Source organism: Myxocyprinus asiaticus, chromosome 36 (genome assembly GCF_019703515.2).
Source record: "Myxocyprinus asiaticus isolate MX2 ecotype Aquarium Trade chromosome 36, UBuf_Myxa_2, whole genome shotgun sequence".
NCBI lineage: Eukaryota > Metazoa > Chordata > Actinopteri > Cypriniformes > Catostomidae > Myxocyprinus > Myxocyprinus asiaticus.
The window spans coordinates 23,148,519-23,161,292 of NC_059379.1; the positions used below are offsets into that span (position 1 = coordinate 23,148,519).

General features: G+C 38.6%; 1 protein-coding gene across 4 annotated transcripts in view; it reads left to right on the forward strand.

The window, feature by feature from the left end:
• Positions 1-12,774, forward strand: part of LOC127426722 (sorting nexin-29-like) — a 150,086-nt gene that overhangs the window by 100,960 nt on the left and 36,352 nt on the right. For all 4 annotated transcript variants that reach the window (XR_007894848.1, XR_007894849.1, XM_051673694.1 and 1 more), the window contains one exon: positions 11,889-12,029. Coding sequence is in view for 2 of the 4 variants with exons in the window: in XM_051673694.1 (XP_051529654.1) it covers positions 11,889-12,029 (141 nt within the window). In the remaining 2 variants the exon portion in view is untranslated. The remainder of the gene's footprint in view (positions 1-11,888; positions 12,030-12,774) is intronic.

The following is a 12,774-nucleotide window of genomic DNA, read 5'->3' on the forward strand; positions in this document are numbered from 1 at the left end:
TCATTATTTGTTGCTGCAATTTTGTTCAGTTATGTTTAATTTGATGTCATAGGCACGTTAGAATACCTACATTTTTGCAAAATGACTTTATGTGGCTTTTTGTACTGTGGCAGTTTTCCGATATAATGAAATAGCACTAGAGGCGCACAACAACAATGACTTTGATTCCCTTTCACTCAAATGTCCAGTAAAAGAGCAGTTTATCAGTGCAAAAACACATAATTTTCGCCTTGTTCCTCACGCTATGGTATCTCATGAGATCTAAACACATTTACTAAAGTGCATGACTTGTAAGGTGATACATTTTAACATTTTAATTGCATAACCAACTACATTTACAAGCTTGCAATCAATTTGCGCAGTAGCTCTAACCTTTATATAAAATAAAATGGGACTTATCGGACCAGGCGTTCTTCTTCCACTGCTCCAAGGTCCAGTTCTGATGCTCAGAACTGATGTGTCTGACGCACATTTCTCCCGTAACCATCATTAGCATTTTCTGTGACTTGTGCTACAATAGACCTTCTGTCGGTTCAGACCAGATGGGATAGCCTTCGTTGCCCTTGCGCATCGTTGAGCCTTGGGTGTCGTCGGTTTGTGGTTTGTCCCTCTTTTGACCATTGTCGGTAGATACTCACCACTGCTGACCGGGAGCACCTCACAAGCCTTGCCGTTTCAGAGATGCTCTGACACAGTCATCTGGCCATAACAATTTGGCCCTTGTCAAAGTCACTCAGGTCTTTACTCCTGTCCATTTCTCCTGCATTCAACACATCAACTACGAGAACTGATTGTTCGCTTACCATCTAATCTAACCAGACCTTGAGATGTGGCCTTGTTAGGAGATGATCAACATTATTCGCTTCACCTGTAAGTGGTCATAATGTTTTAGCTCATCAGTGTATATAAACTCAGCAAAAAAAGAAACGTCCTCTCACTTTCAACTGCTTTTATTTTCAACAAACTTAACATGTGTAAATATTTGTATGAACATAAAAAGATTCAACAACTAAGACATAAACTGAACAAGTTTCACAGACATGTGACTAACAGAAATAAAATAATGGGGGGGGGGGGTCAAAAGTAACAGTCAGTATCTGGTGTGGCCACCAGCTGCATTAAGTACTGCAGTGCATCTCCTCCTCATGGACTGCACCAGATTTGCCAGTTCTTGCTGTGAGATGTTACCCCACTCTTCCACCAAGGCACTTGCAAGTTCCTGGACATTTCTGGGGGGAGTGGCCCTAGCCCTCACCCTCCGATCCAACAGATCCGGGCTCTTCACTGGCCATGGCAGAACACTGACATTCCTGTCTTGCAGGAAATCACACACAGAACGAGAATCAACACAAGAATGTTGAATTGAAAGTGTAGATATACAATATAAAAAGGACTTAAATATTGATCTGTTTCTCACCCACACCTATTATATCGCTTAAGAAGGTATGGATTTAACCACTGGAGTCATATGGAGTACTTTTATGCTGCCTTTATGTGCTTTTTGGTCACCAAATGTGTTCTGCAGAAGAAAGAAAGTCATACACATCTCTGATGGCATGAGGGTGAGTAAATGATAAGAGAATTTTCATTTTTGGTGAACTATCCCTTGAAGAAATGCTAAACCATAACTTGGTTTGTAATAGTCAGACTATCAGATTTCTCTTCAGCAGTATCAATAAGTTGTGGCCAGAGTCCAGTTTGAGGATGATCAGAGACAGCAAGATTGAAGCTTGTTGACGTGAATGAGTGAAATGAACTCTGTGGGTGTCTGTGCATTTCCATTTTTGCACATGGATACAAAATATCCCTTATTGGGCAAATTAGAATAATGCACATAATTCTAGGATTGACTGATCGGCAAATCTCTCCAGGGTGCTCTCAGCGGGAAGAGACCTCGGCACTCTGGCAGACAGTGATTTCTTTACTGACAGCGATAGTTAAGCTGAACAGCTCGGTAGAGAGTGTGCGTTGAGTCTCTGTAGGTATAAAGAGGGTGCTGTTCCCTCTGTGAGATGAAGAGGAGGCCTCTCTAATATGATTTCACAGGAAATGGACAGGGTCAAACCACAGCTTTTACCACAGCTGAGCACCTCCAATTAGACATGCTGCCAAACCGACATTAACGCCCTGCATTTCATCTGCAGGCAGCTGTAACACTGACAAATACGGTGGAAGGTTTCTGTGCTGGAAAAAACAGCAGGTGTTCTGCATGTGTATGTGTGTGAGAGTAGTAAATCTCTGCAAAATGTAGTTTCTCTGCATCTCGTGGTATCTCTGTAAGGAACACTTCCTCTCTCAATATGGATATAATGAGATTGTAAATGCCATTATAGCTGGGCAAAATATTAGCATCCTCCCCCAGGCTGACATTTGCTTTTTGTATGAATCATACACTGGCTGCTCTTTTGTTTCTCCTATCATTGTTTCTCAAAAAAGATAAATGGCTTTTTCTTTATATTGTCCATAGTGGAACAAATGCAAGTCTGAAAAGGTACACAAGTCAAATGCACTTATACTCCATATTACAGTAATGCTCATATAAATAGACGCATGAATTAATGTGTACCAGTGACACTCACAAGTTGTTATAAATCATCCACACTACTATTACAGTACTATATTAATTAAACCAGATTATGCTTGTCATATTTTTTTTTCCTTTTCTTGCTATTTATTTGAGTTAAGTAAAAGGCAAAATGAAAGGCAAAGGACAAACATACCAAGCACACCAAATGTATACCAAATATCTTGATTGTTTTATTATTATTCTTTTTTTTTTTTTGACTAGCAAAAACCCCAAGTATTAAACTGTGGCACATAACTCGCCCAGCACTGGTGTGTACTATGGACATGAAGGATACCTCAAATTGTATGTCTTGTTGAGGAGAGATGTGCTATTATATTTCTAAGCAATCAGACTTCAAGATCAGACTTTTTTGATCAGAATCAAGATTTTTGCTTGGCGGACAAGGAAACAAGTGAAAAATTCGTGCAAGACTTACAAGTAACATCCTGAGATCTAGAGATCAGAATTTTATTATTTGTGGGATACCGTATGAAAAATGCTGTATGGAAACACCAAGATGTAAATTAAATTTCCGAAATGCACATAAACATATACGCTTGCTTAAGTTTTTTTTTTAATTCGCTAACAAGACATGCTCATAAATTATGATAGAAACACATTAATCGAATATATCCCTATAGAATTTATATAAGAATATAGACAGATGCGCATCAAAAAAGTCATGCGACTGCCTCAACAAGGCATGTGAATACATAGTTTGCTCAGAGAATATCTTCAATATCATCACATAGCATCTCAAATGTTTCTCTGGATATTCTAAATTGCCAGCACCAAAGCCTTTCATCAACATGATTGGCTGCTATTACCTCCCAGAACAGTCTGACACACTTTTTCTCCCAGAAATAAGCCAACTGCCGCTGAACACTAGCAAACATGAAGTTTATCAGAGCGTTTTGTTTGCACGCTCTAAAGTAATTTATTACATATAAAAGAGAGTGGCTTTAACTTCAGTTTTCTATTTCGTACCAATTCCCCCAAAAGTGACGACTTTGTTCTCTGAAACACATAGAATAGTAACTCTGCTTTATTGGCAGATTGTTATTGATATTCAGATTTTTCGCATAAATTACATTTGCGACTTGGATGAAAACATATCTATAGAGACTTTGGGGTAGGCTCATTTCACATGGATCAGCAAGTAACCACCCAGAACACCCTAACAACCACCTAGCAGATACCCTGACCACCCTGCGATTGCATTGTGTAAAACTTAAACCTGACTTTACAGGGGTCATGAAATGGAAAATCTAATTTTCCTTGATATTTAGACATATAAGAGATAACTGTACTATAAAAACATACTGTAATTTTACATACTGTAAAATTGCATTGGGGGCCCAGAGACAGCAGTGGGCTTCTGCCAAAATATGATAATATTTTATAGAGTTTATCAATCGAGTGCAGTTGGATATGAATATTAAAAGCATAATAACAGCAGTCCAGTATTTGTTTTAATATGTTTATATTCAAATTTATTTTTTTATATTTCTGTACATTCAAATACCTAAGTATGGGGGCATAGAATCCCTTGTGACTGAGGAATTATACTGTATGGAGGTTCAGGGGTCTGAATGGACCGTTTTTATATTTTCATTATGTGAGAAAGACTAGGCTACCAACTAGTAATTTTATTGTCCTTCCTTGTCATCCATGCCAGAGATGATGACATCTGATTAATTTCCACAAAATTAGAACAGAAATCTATTTGTTTATTATTAAAGGCTCGTAACATGCTGATTAATAAAGCTAAATTTAGAAGGAAAAAATGTAATGGTCTAAAGGTGCTTTGGAACCACGTTAACTTATGCAGCACCTACTTGCATGTAGGGAAAAGATGCAACGCGTGCTGAGCGGGACAGGGCGTAAATGAAGCGTGTTCGGTGATAGTGAAAAATATTCAAGAATACAGTGCAAAAAGATAAGAGCTGGTGTACACAGCACTGTTGTTTTGTTGTGCTGCTCACTAGAGATGATGAAAGGGAACAACCGTCGTCATGAAGTCTTGCAGTCCGGATGGAATCAACTCGGGGTCCGGACCCAGACCGTGGTGACCAGCAGCCTTATCTAGCAAGGCAGCTAACATTAGCAACTTCATACAGTCTGAGAAAGCCGAACTGCTTGCGTTTTTAGCGACACGCACCTGATCGTCTAGATGTACACCGATCAGCCACATTAAAACCATCTGCCTAATATTGTGTAGGTCCCCCTCGTTCCGCCAAAGCAGCACCAACCCACATCTCAGAATAGCATTCTGAGATTATATTCTTCTCATGTACAGAGTGGTTATATGAGTTACTGTAGACTTTGTCAGTTCAAACCAGTCTGGCCTTTCTCAGTTGACCTCTCTCATAAACAAGGCATTTCCATCTGTAGAACTGCCGCTCACTGGATGTTTTTTGACACCATTCAGAGTAAATTCTAGAGACTGTTGTGTGTGAAAATCCCAGGAGATCAGCAGTTACAGAAATACTCAAACCAGCCCATCTGGCACCAACAATCATCCATGTGATTATCTAATCAGCCAATCTTGTGGCAGCAGTGCATAAAATCATGCAGATATGGGTCAGGAGCTTCAGTTAATGTTCACATCAACCATCAGAATGGGGAAAAAATTTGATCTCAGTGATTTGGACCGTAGCATGATTGTTGGTGCCAGAAACATAAATCCTACAGTGAGTGGCAGTTCTGCGGATGGAAATGCCTCGTTGATGAGAGAGGTCAACTGAGAATGGCCAGAACTGACAAAGCCTACAGTAACTCAGATAACCGCTCTGTACAATTGTGGTGAGAAGAATAGCATTTCAGAATTTTCTGAGATGTGGGTTGGCGCTGTTTTGGCGGCAGGAGGGGGACCTACACAATATTAGGCAGATGGTTTTAATGTTGTGGCTGATCGGTGTATAACATGCTGTAAGCTAAATATTGAAAAATACTTAAAAGTTTATCATCGATATCATGTTTTTTTTTATTGTGCTAAATATCGAGATCATTTTATCACCCAGCCCCAGTTCCCATTCTATTGAAATGTCTCATTTTCAAAACTGTGTGTTCGTGACATCACGAGACATGGCTCAGTTGTATTTACACGCCCCACAACGTGTTATCGCACTTTTGGCCCCGCTCACAGGTGCTTAGTTCGTGTCGTAAACCGATAGGGAGAGAGACAGGCCTAGTGTTACCAACTATACTTGAACACCAAAAGGGGACCCATCTGGACTATTTTTAACAATTTTTTGTGCATATAACATGCATTACACATACGTCTTTGAACGTTGTCATGTTTATCGCGCTGCTTTTTAAGAAAAGGAGACTCCGCTTGGCTTTATTCAGCTGCTCTGCATCTTGCTGTTCTTGCGCTATTTTTAATTGTTGGTGTATGTAAAAAAAGCACTAGCTGGAAGTCTTTGACCGTTTGGATGCATTTCTGCCGATCTGCACCTCAGTGAATCTATGTGTGTGCGTCATGTTTTACTGTGCTATAGACTGTGTTGTGCGGCTAATATCAGCGAGGACCGCTTGTGAACCAGTCATAAAATTATTCAAGCTTTGCAAAGGAAATGTTATTGAAGAATGAGGCAGTTAATGCACTTGGACAAATTCATGAGTAAACAGTTTAATTCATGAATATTTCAAATGTCATGACTGTTTGATAGTTACAGTGCTGATTATACTTGAGTGAACAGTTTAAAATATTTGGATGCAATGTATTGGGTGTGCGTTATATGTAAAGCCTGAAATTTTGTTTTATGATGTTGTGGATAGCTTGTTATTCTCTTCCAACTGAGATTCAAATATGGCTGAATTTGAGGGGCTGCACAATGTTAGCCAGTCAGAACAGTGGGCGTTTACATTGAAGTTTAAAGGAGACGCTGAGGCTAAATCTGAGCGTTTCAGACAGAGGGCCAGAGACAGGGTGGAAAATAATCATTTATTACTAAACTATGACGGTTTTCGTGCAAAACTTTACTGGCATTATCAATGGACCTCAGGAAAGATAATACAATTATTTAAAAAAATAGCATTTCATGACCCCTTTCAGGAGGGACTCAAGCCATACCTAGTGACCAGAACATCATAGACACTTGGGAATGGGTTCTTTTGACTTAAGCCAGTTAGCAACCATTTAGCAGTGTGATGGCAAATTTAGCATGATTAAACACCACCTACATTTTCATCAAGAAATGTAAAATCTAGTAATAGTTGGATAAGCTTTTGAGAGTAAATTACAGGTGAAATTTGCAAGAGTTCTACAACACGTGCCACTTTTTTGAGGATGTTGCTTGGTTGTTTTGCTTGACTGGGCTAGTTCCAAAATTTCATGTCATGTTGCCATGAGCTTTTATTTTTTTTTTGAGGATGGTTTTATTTTTGTCAACAAAGAGTTGGTTTTCACTGGCACAGTGAGAGCTGCATTTCCTCAAACACTTTCCGTAGAATTAATTTGCGATTATTGAGGGGGAAGTGATTGCTCTTTATAGGATGATTTGTTGCCATAAATATGTATGCTAATGTGGCCGCCTCTATAGGATTATGATAGCTTTAATACACCGTCAGTTTGTCATTTTGATTTCCTTTAGTTAAGGCCATAAAACCTGTCTTGTGTCTTTGGTTTAGTGTGTATGTTCGTCATTTTCTGTGTCGGAATATGGTTGTGGCGGCTGCTTTGAAATATCCCACTGATTAATATGTTTAGAAAATTTCAAGGTTTAATCATAAATAAGATTTGCATAAAGCAGCTGCTATCAAGCTTATTTGTGTAGAGAATTTAATTAAACTTTTTAAAGAATCAGTATCCAATGTTCATGAAAGCACCAATCCAGGCTGAACTGAAATCGCATACAAGCTATTCAAGATAATGGTTATGAGTAAAACTGTTATAGCTTGCTGGTTTTGACTAAGCCTTATTTGGTATTCTGATCCCTCTCATCTTACTAATGCCAAAACAGGCACATTGATCAGTGATCAACACTATTCTACATTTTCTTGTCTAAAATTTCAGATAATATGGGATTTGTGTAGGCAATTCTGTTTCCACATGTCTGTTCTCCTAGTGCACTATGGGAAAGAGCTACATGTGTCATTTAGCTAATGATCTTGATCATAGATTTAAGAGATGTTTTTCATCAGCCTCTTTGAACACTTGCAAGCACACTTCTCATTCGAGAAATTCACATTACTCTGTGGAGTTTCTCTTTTGGAACTAGGCATGTCAACAGGTGTCACGGCTAGCTCGTAAGCTGTAACAATAAGAGAGACTACACGTTGGATATCTCGCTCAAAGAAAAGTAATTTATTAAAGAAGAATATTTACAGGTGCTGGTCATATAATTAGAATATCATCAAAAAGTTGATTTATTTCACTAATTCCATTCAAAAAGTGAAACTTGTATATTATATTCATTCATTACACACAGACTGATATATTTCAAATGTTTATTTCTTTTAATTTTGATGATTATAACTGACAACTAAGGAAAATCCCAAATTCAGTATCTCAGAAAATTAGAATATTGTGAAAAGGTTCAATATTGAAGACACCTGGTACCACACTCTAATCAGCTAATTAACTCAAAACACCTGCAAAGGCCTTTAAATGGTCTCTCAGTCTAGTTCTGTACGCTACACAATCATGGGGAAGACTGCTGACTTGACAGTTGTCCAAAGACGACCATTGACACGTTGCACAAGGAGGGCAAGACACAAAAGGTCATTGCAAAAGAGGCTGGCTGTTCACAGAGCTCTGTGTCCAAGCACATTAATAGAGAGGCGAAGGGAAGGAAAAGATGTGGTAGAAAAAAGTGTACAAGCAATAGGGATAACCGCACCCTGGAGAGGATTGTGAAACAAAACCCATTCAAAAATGTGGGGGAGAACCACTACGCACAGACGTATGCAAGACATGGGTTTCAGCTGTCGCATTCCTTGTGTCAAGCCACTCTTGAACAACAGACAGCGTCTGAAGCGTCTCGCCTGGGCTAAAGACAAAAAGGACTGGACTGCTGCTGAGTGGTCCAAAGTTATGTTCTCTGATGAAAGTAAATTTTGCATTTCCTTTGGAAATCAGGGTCCCAGAGTCTGGAGGAAGAGAGGAGAGGCACACAATCCACGTTGCTTGAGGTCCAATGTAAAGTTTCCACAGTCAGTGATGGTTTGGGGTGCCATGTCATCTGCTGGTGTTGGTCCACTGTGTTTTCTGAGGTCCAAGGTCAACACAGCCGTATACCAGGAAGTTTTAGAGCACTTCATGCTTCCTGCTGCTGACCAACTTTATGGAGATGCAGATTTCATTTTCCAACAAGACTTGGCACCTGCACACAGTGCCAAAGCAACCAGTATCTGGTTTAAGGACCATGGTATCCCTGTTCTTAATTGGCCAGCAAACTCGCCTGACCTTAACCCCATAGAAAATCTATGGGGTATTGTGAAGAGGAAGATGCGATATGCCAGACCCAACAATGCAGAAGAGCCGAAGGCCACTATCAGAGCAACCTGGGCTCTCATAACACCTGAGCAGTGCCACAGACTGATCGACTCCATGCCACGCCGCATTGCTGCAGTAATTCAGGCAAAAGGAGCCCCAACTAAGTATTGAGTGCTGTACATGCTCATACTTTTCATGTTCATACTTTTCAGTTGGCCAAGATTTCTAAAAATCCTTTCTTTGTATTGGTCTTAATTAATATTCTAATTTTCTGAGATACTGAATTTGGGATTTTCCTTAGTTGTCAGTTATAATCATCAAAATTAAAAGAAATAAACATTTGAAATATATCAGTCTGTGTGTAATGAATGAATATAATATACAAGTTTCACTTTTTGAATGGAATTAGTGAAATAAATCAACTTTTTGATGATATTCTAATTATATGACCAGCACCTGTACTTGAAATTAAAAGTTTAAAAACCAAAGAACCAAAAGAACACAAGTCTAAATGGGGAAGAGGCGAGGAGGACTGGGAAAGAGCCGCTTAAATGCCACGCAGTGATCACCGGCACAGGTGCATCCCATCAACACTGACAAGCCAAATGACACCATTCTCCACCAACAGACCTTTTTCACACTTCGGGTTTCGGAATGTGGAAGTAAACGTTTGCAGGGTAAACTTTGACAGTGGTGAATGGGAGTGAATGGGAGATCACAGCAAATATTATTTTCACTTACCCATTTGCTCCAAAACCAAAAGAAAAAATCCACTATTACATTTGAATGACTTTCCAGAAGAGGAAAAAAATTTAGAGTGGTGGATTAAGACAGTCAAATGGGAGAAGATGCCGAAGTTACTGTCACTCTCTCAGCTGCTGTAATCGAAACCCGCTCGCAGCTGTGATAATTCAATATTCAATGTAACAAAGCATAATGTTATAAATGTACACTCAATAATAAAAAAAATGATCATATAAAAAAGTTTGATAGATTTACAATGCTAAGTAAGGCAGAAACGCGTTATTTTTATGTGAAAAAGATTTTTTTTAAAAATATTTATATTCATTTTTAACTTACAATAAAGTTGGGTTTTAAATAGCATATATATTTTTTTCATAGAAAAGTAATGATAAAAAAAACAACAAAACAATGCAGATGGATGCAAAAATGCTTTCAGTGAACAGCCTCTAGTAGACCTTCCACTGTCTAGTATGTCATTAATACTAAACAATAGGGCTGCAACTAATGGTTATTTTGATAATCAATTACATTTTTTTTGGGGGGGGGGGGGGATTTTCCCCTTTTTCTCCCAATTTGGAATGCACAATTCCCAATGCGTTCTAAGTCCTCGTGGTCGCATAGTGATTCGCTTCAGTCCGGGTGGCGGAGGACGAATCCCAGTTGCCTCTGAGTCTGAGACAGTCAACCCGCGCATCTTGTTGAGCGCTTTGCCACGGAGACATAGCGCGTGTGGAGGCTTCACGCCATCCACCGCGGCAACCACGCTCAATTCACCATGTGCCCCACCGAGAACAAACCACATTATAGCGACCACGAGGAGGTTACCCCATGTGACTCTACCCTCCCTAGCAACCGGGCCAATTTGGTTGCTTAGGAGACCTGGCTGGAGTCACTCAGCACGCCCTGGGATTCGAACTAGCGAACTCCAGGGGTGATAGCCAGCGTATTTTACCACTGAGCTACCCAGGCCCCAATCGATTACATTTTTTATTTCCTGTATTTTTATACAAATGTATTTAGTAAAAAACATAAATAATTGTATGCTACATACTTTAAAGAAAAGGTTTAAAATATAGGTTGAATATTAGGTTAAAAAATATAGATTTTTTTCCCCCAATTTATTTATAATTATATAAATAATCCTATTTAAAAAAGGTTTAAAATGATCACTTTTATTGATTAGTTGTAGCAGCACTAAACAACAAAATACACAAGATTAAGAGAAAAGTGCTCATTGTTCTTGATTCATTTCTTTTTTCATAATATTATTATTGAGTATAATATTGTTTAATATTATTATTTACTTGATTCGATTATTTAATTGAATATTAAAATGCAATGTTTAATTAAGTGAGAAACATTTGATGGCTACTTGCCATTGTGTTCATTTGTTAATATTTATAGTGATATTTAGCTTTGAATAAAGCAATGTTTTCAATAGCATATAAGTTTTTGCTTTGGTATTGAAAAATTGGTTTTGACTACTGAAATTTTGCTATCATGATAACCCAACTGCAAACAATAGTGAAAGGAAAAACTCTTCAAGGCTTTATGAATTATTTTGGCACCAGTTCCAGTTTGCACGCTTACATTTTCAGATGGTAATTGCACATGCTCTGACACTAGAAGTCTCAGAACAGCTTGAGTTTTACACTGTCAGCCTGGTCTCACAGGTACTAGCATGCTGTCAAAGTCTAACCTCTCATGAGATCCTGTTACAAAACCCAGACTCACACAAACACACACACACACACACACACACACACACACACACAGACACACACACACACTGCTCTGCCTCCCAGTGGACTCAATGCTGCCTGTTCAAGACACTAAGTGTGCCACTTCTCTGTGATCAGAGGGCTTGCTTGGTAAATTTGAGCTGGGCTCCTCTGTCCTGCTCTAGGGCTTGAAGGAGAAAGTGATGCATGAAAATAGCATCCTTCCTCTTTGTGTAATTGTCCCTGTAATGCACTTTTCCACAATCCCTTGTTTCTGTTTGTCTGTGGCACTATAGGAAACCTGGTAAAACCTCAGATATATCACATGCAAATAAAAGGGGGTCTAACGAGAGCAAAAACGACTTTGATACACATCATTCCTACCAGTGACATTTCATGCTTTTTGTTGTTTCAGGTGTACATAAGAATCCTAGACAATGAGTGGAATGTTTACCGGCGCTATGCTGAGTTCAGGGCCCTGCACAATTACCTGCGCTCGCAATTCCCACAGGTCGACACCTTCAATTTCCCGCCTAAAAAAGCCATCGGCAACAAGGTATGTACAGCTGTTTCTCTCCATAATGGCTGGGTTCTGTTTCTGCAGCTAATGCCTCATGCATCTGTTGCCATGGCTTGCCTTACTATTAGGATACTAACAGGATAAGAACACATTTTGATTGCACAATCATACACAGAAAGCAACATCTTGTCAAAAAATGTCACACTCAAGCATGATAAATTGTTTACTGCTATTGTTTTTCCTGAGTGCATGTATTGATGCTGCATTGAAGTCTGTTTAAATATGCCTTTCGATTTAATTAGTATTGATTTATTTATTTTATTTTGAGTTTTTGGTCATCCATGCGCTTAACGTGACTTCTGTGCTGCCATTGTATAAGTGGCAGAAGTGCCCGGAGGACAGAGGTTCACATGATACATTAATGAATTTGTGAATACATCTATCATTGCTCATTTTGTATTTATTTCTTTACTTAAAAATAATATTTGTAGTAAATTTGCCTTAAATATTGTTTAGTAAAAAACAAACAAACAAACAAAAAAAACATATACTTTGCTTCTAGTAGTTCTAATGCTCTTGAAAAATACATTGCTAAAAATCTGCCTATTGTGCCAGCTGGGGAAAAAAAAATCAATATAATCACTTTATTGTAACATTTCTCTTTTTATTCTCTTGTTATTTTCCATGAATTTTCAGTATATTTTATATTTATGTCTTTTTGCATGTAATTATTTCATTTTAATTTCACTACACCTTGGATTCATGCACATTGCCATATGGG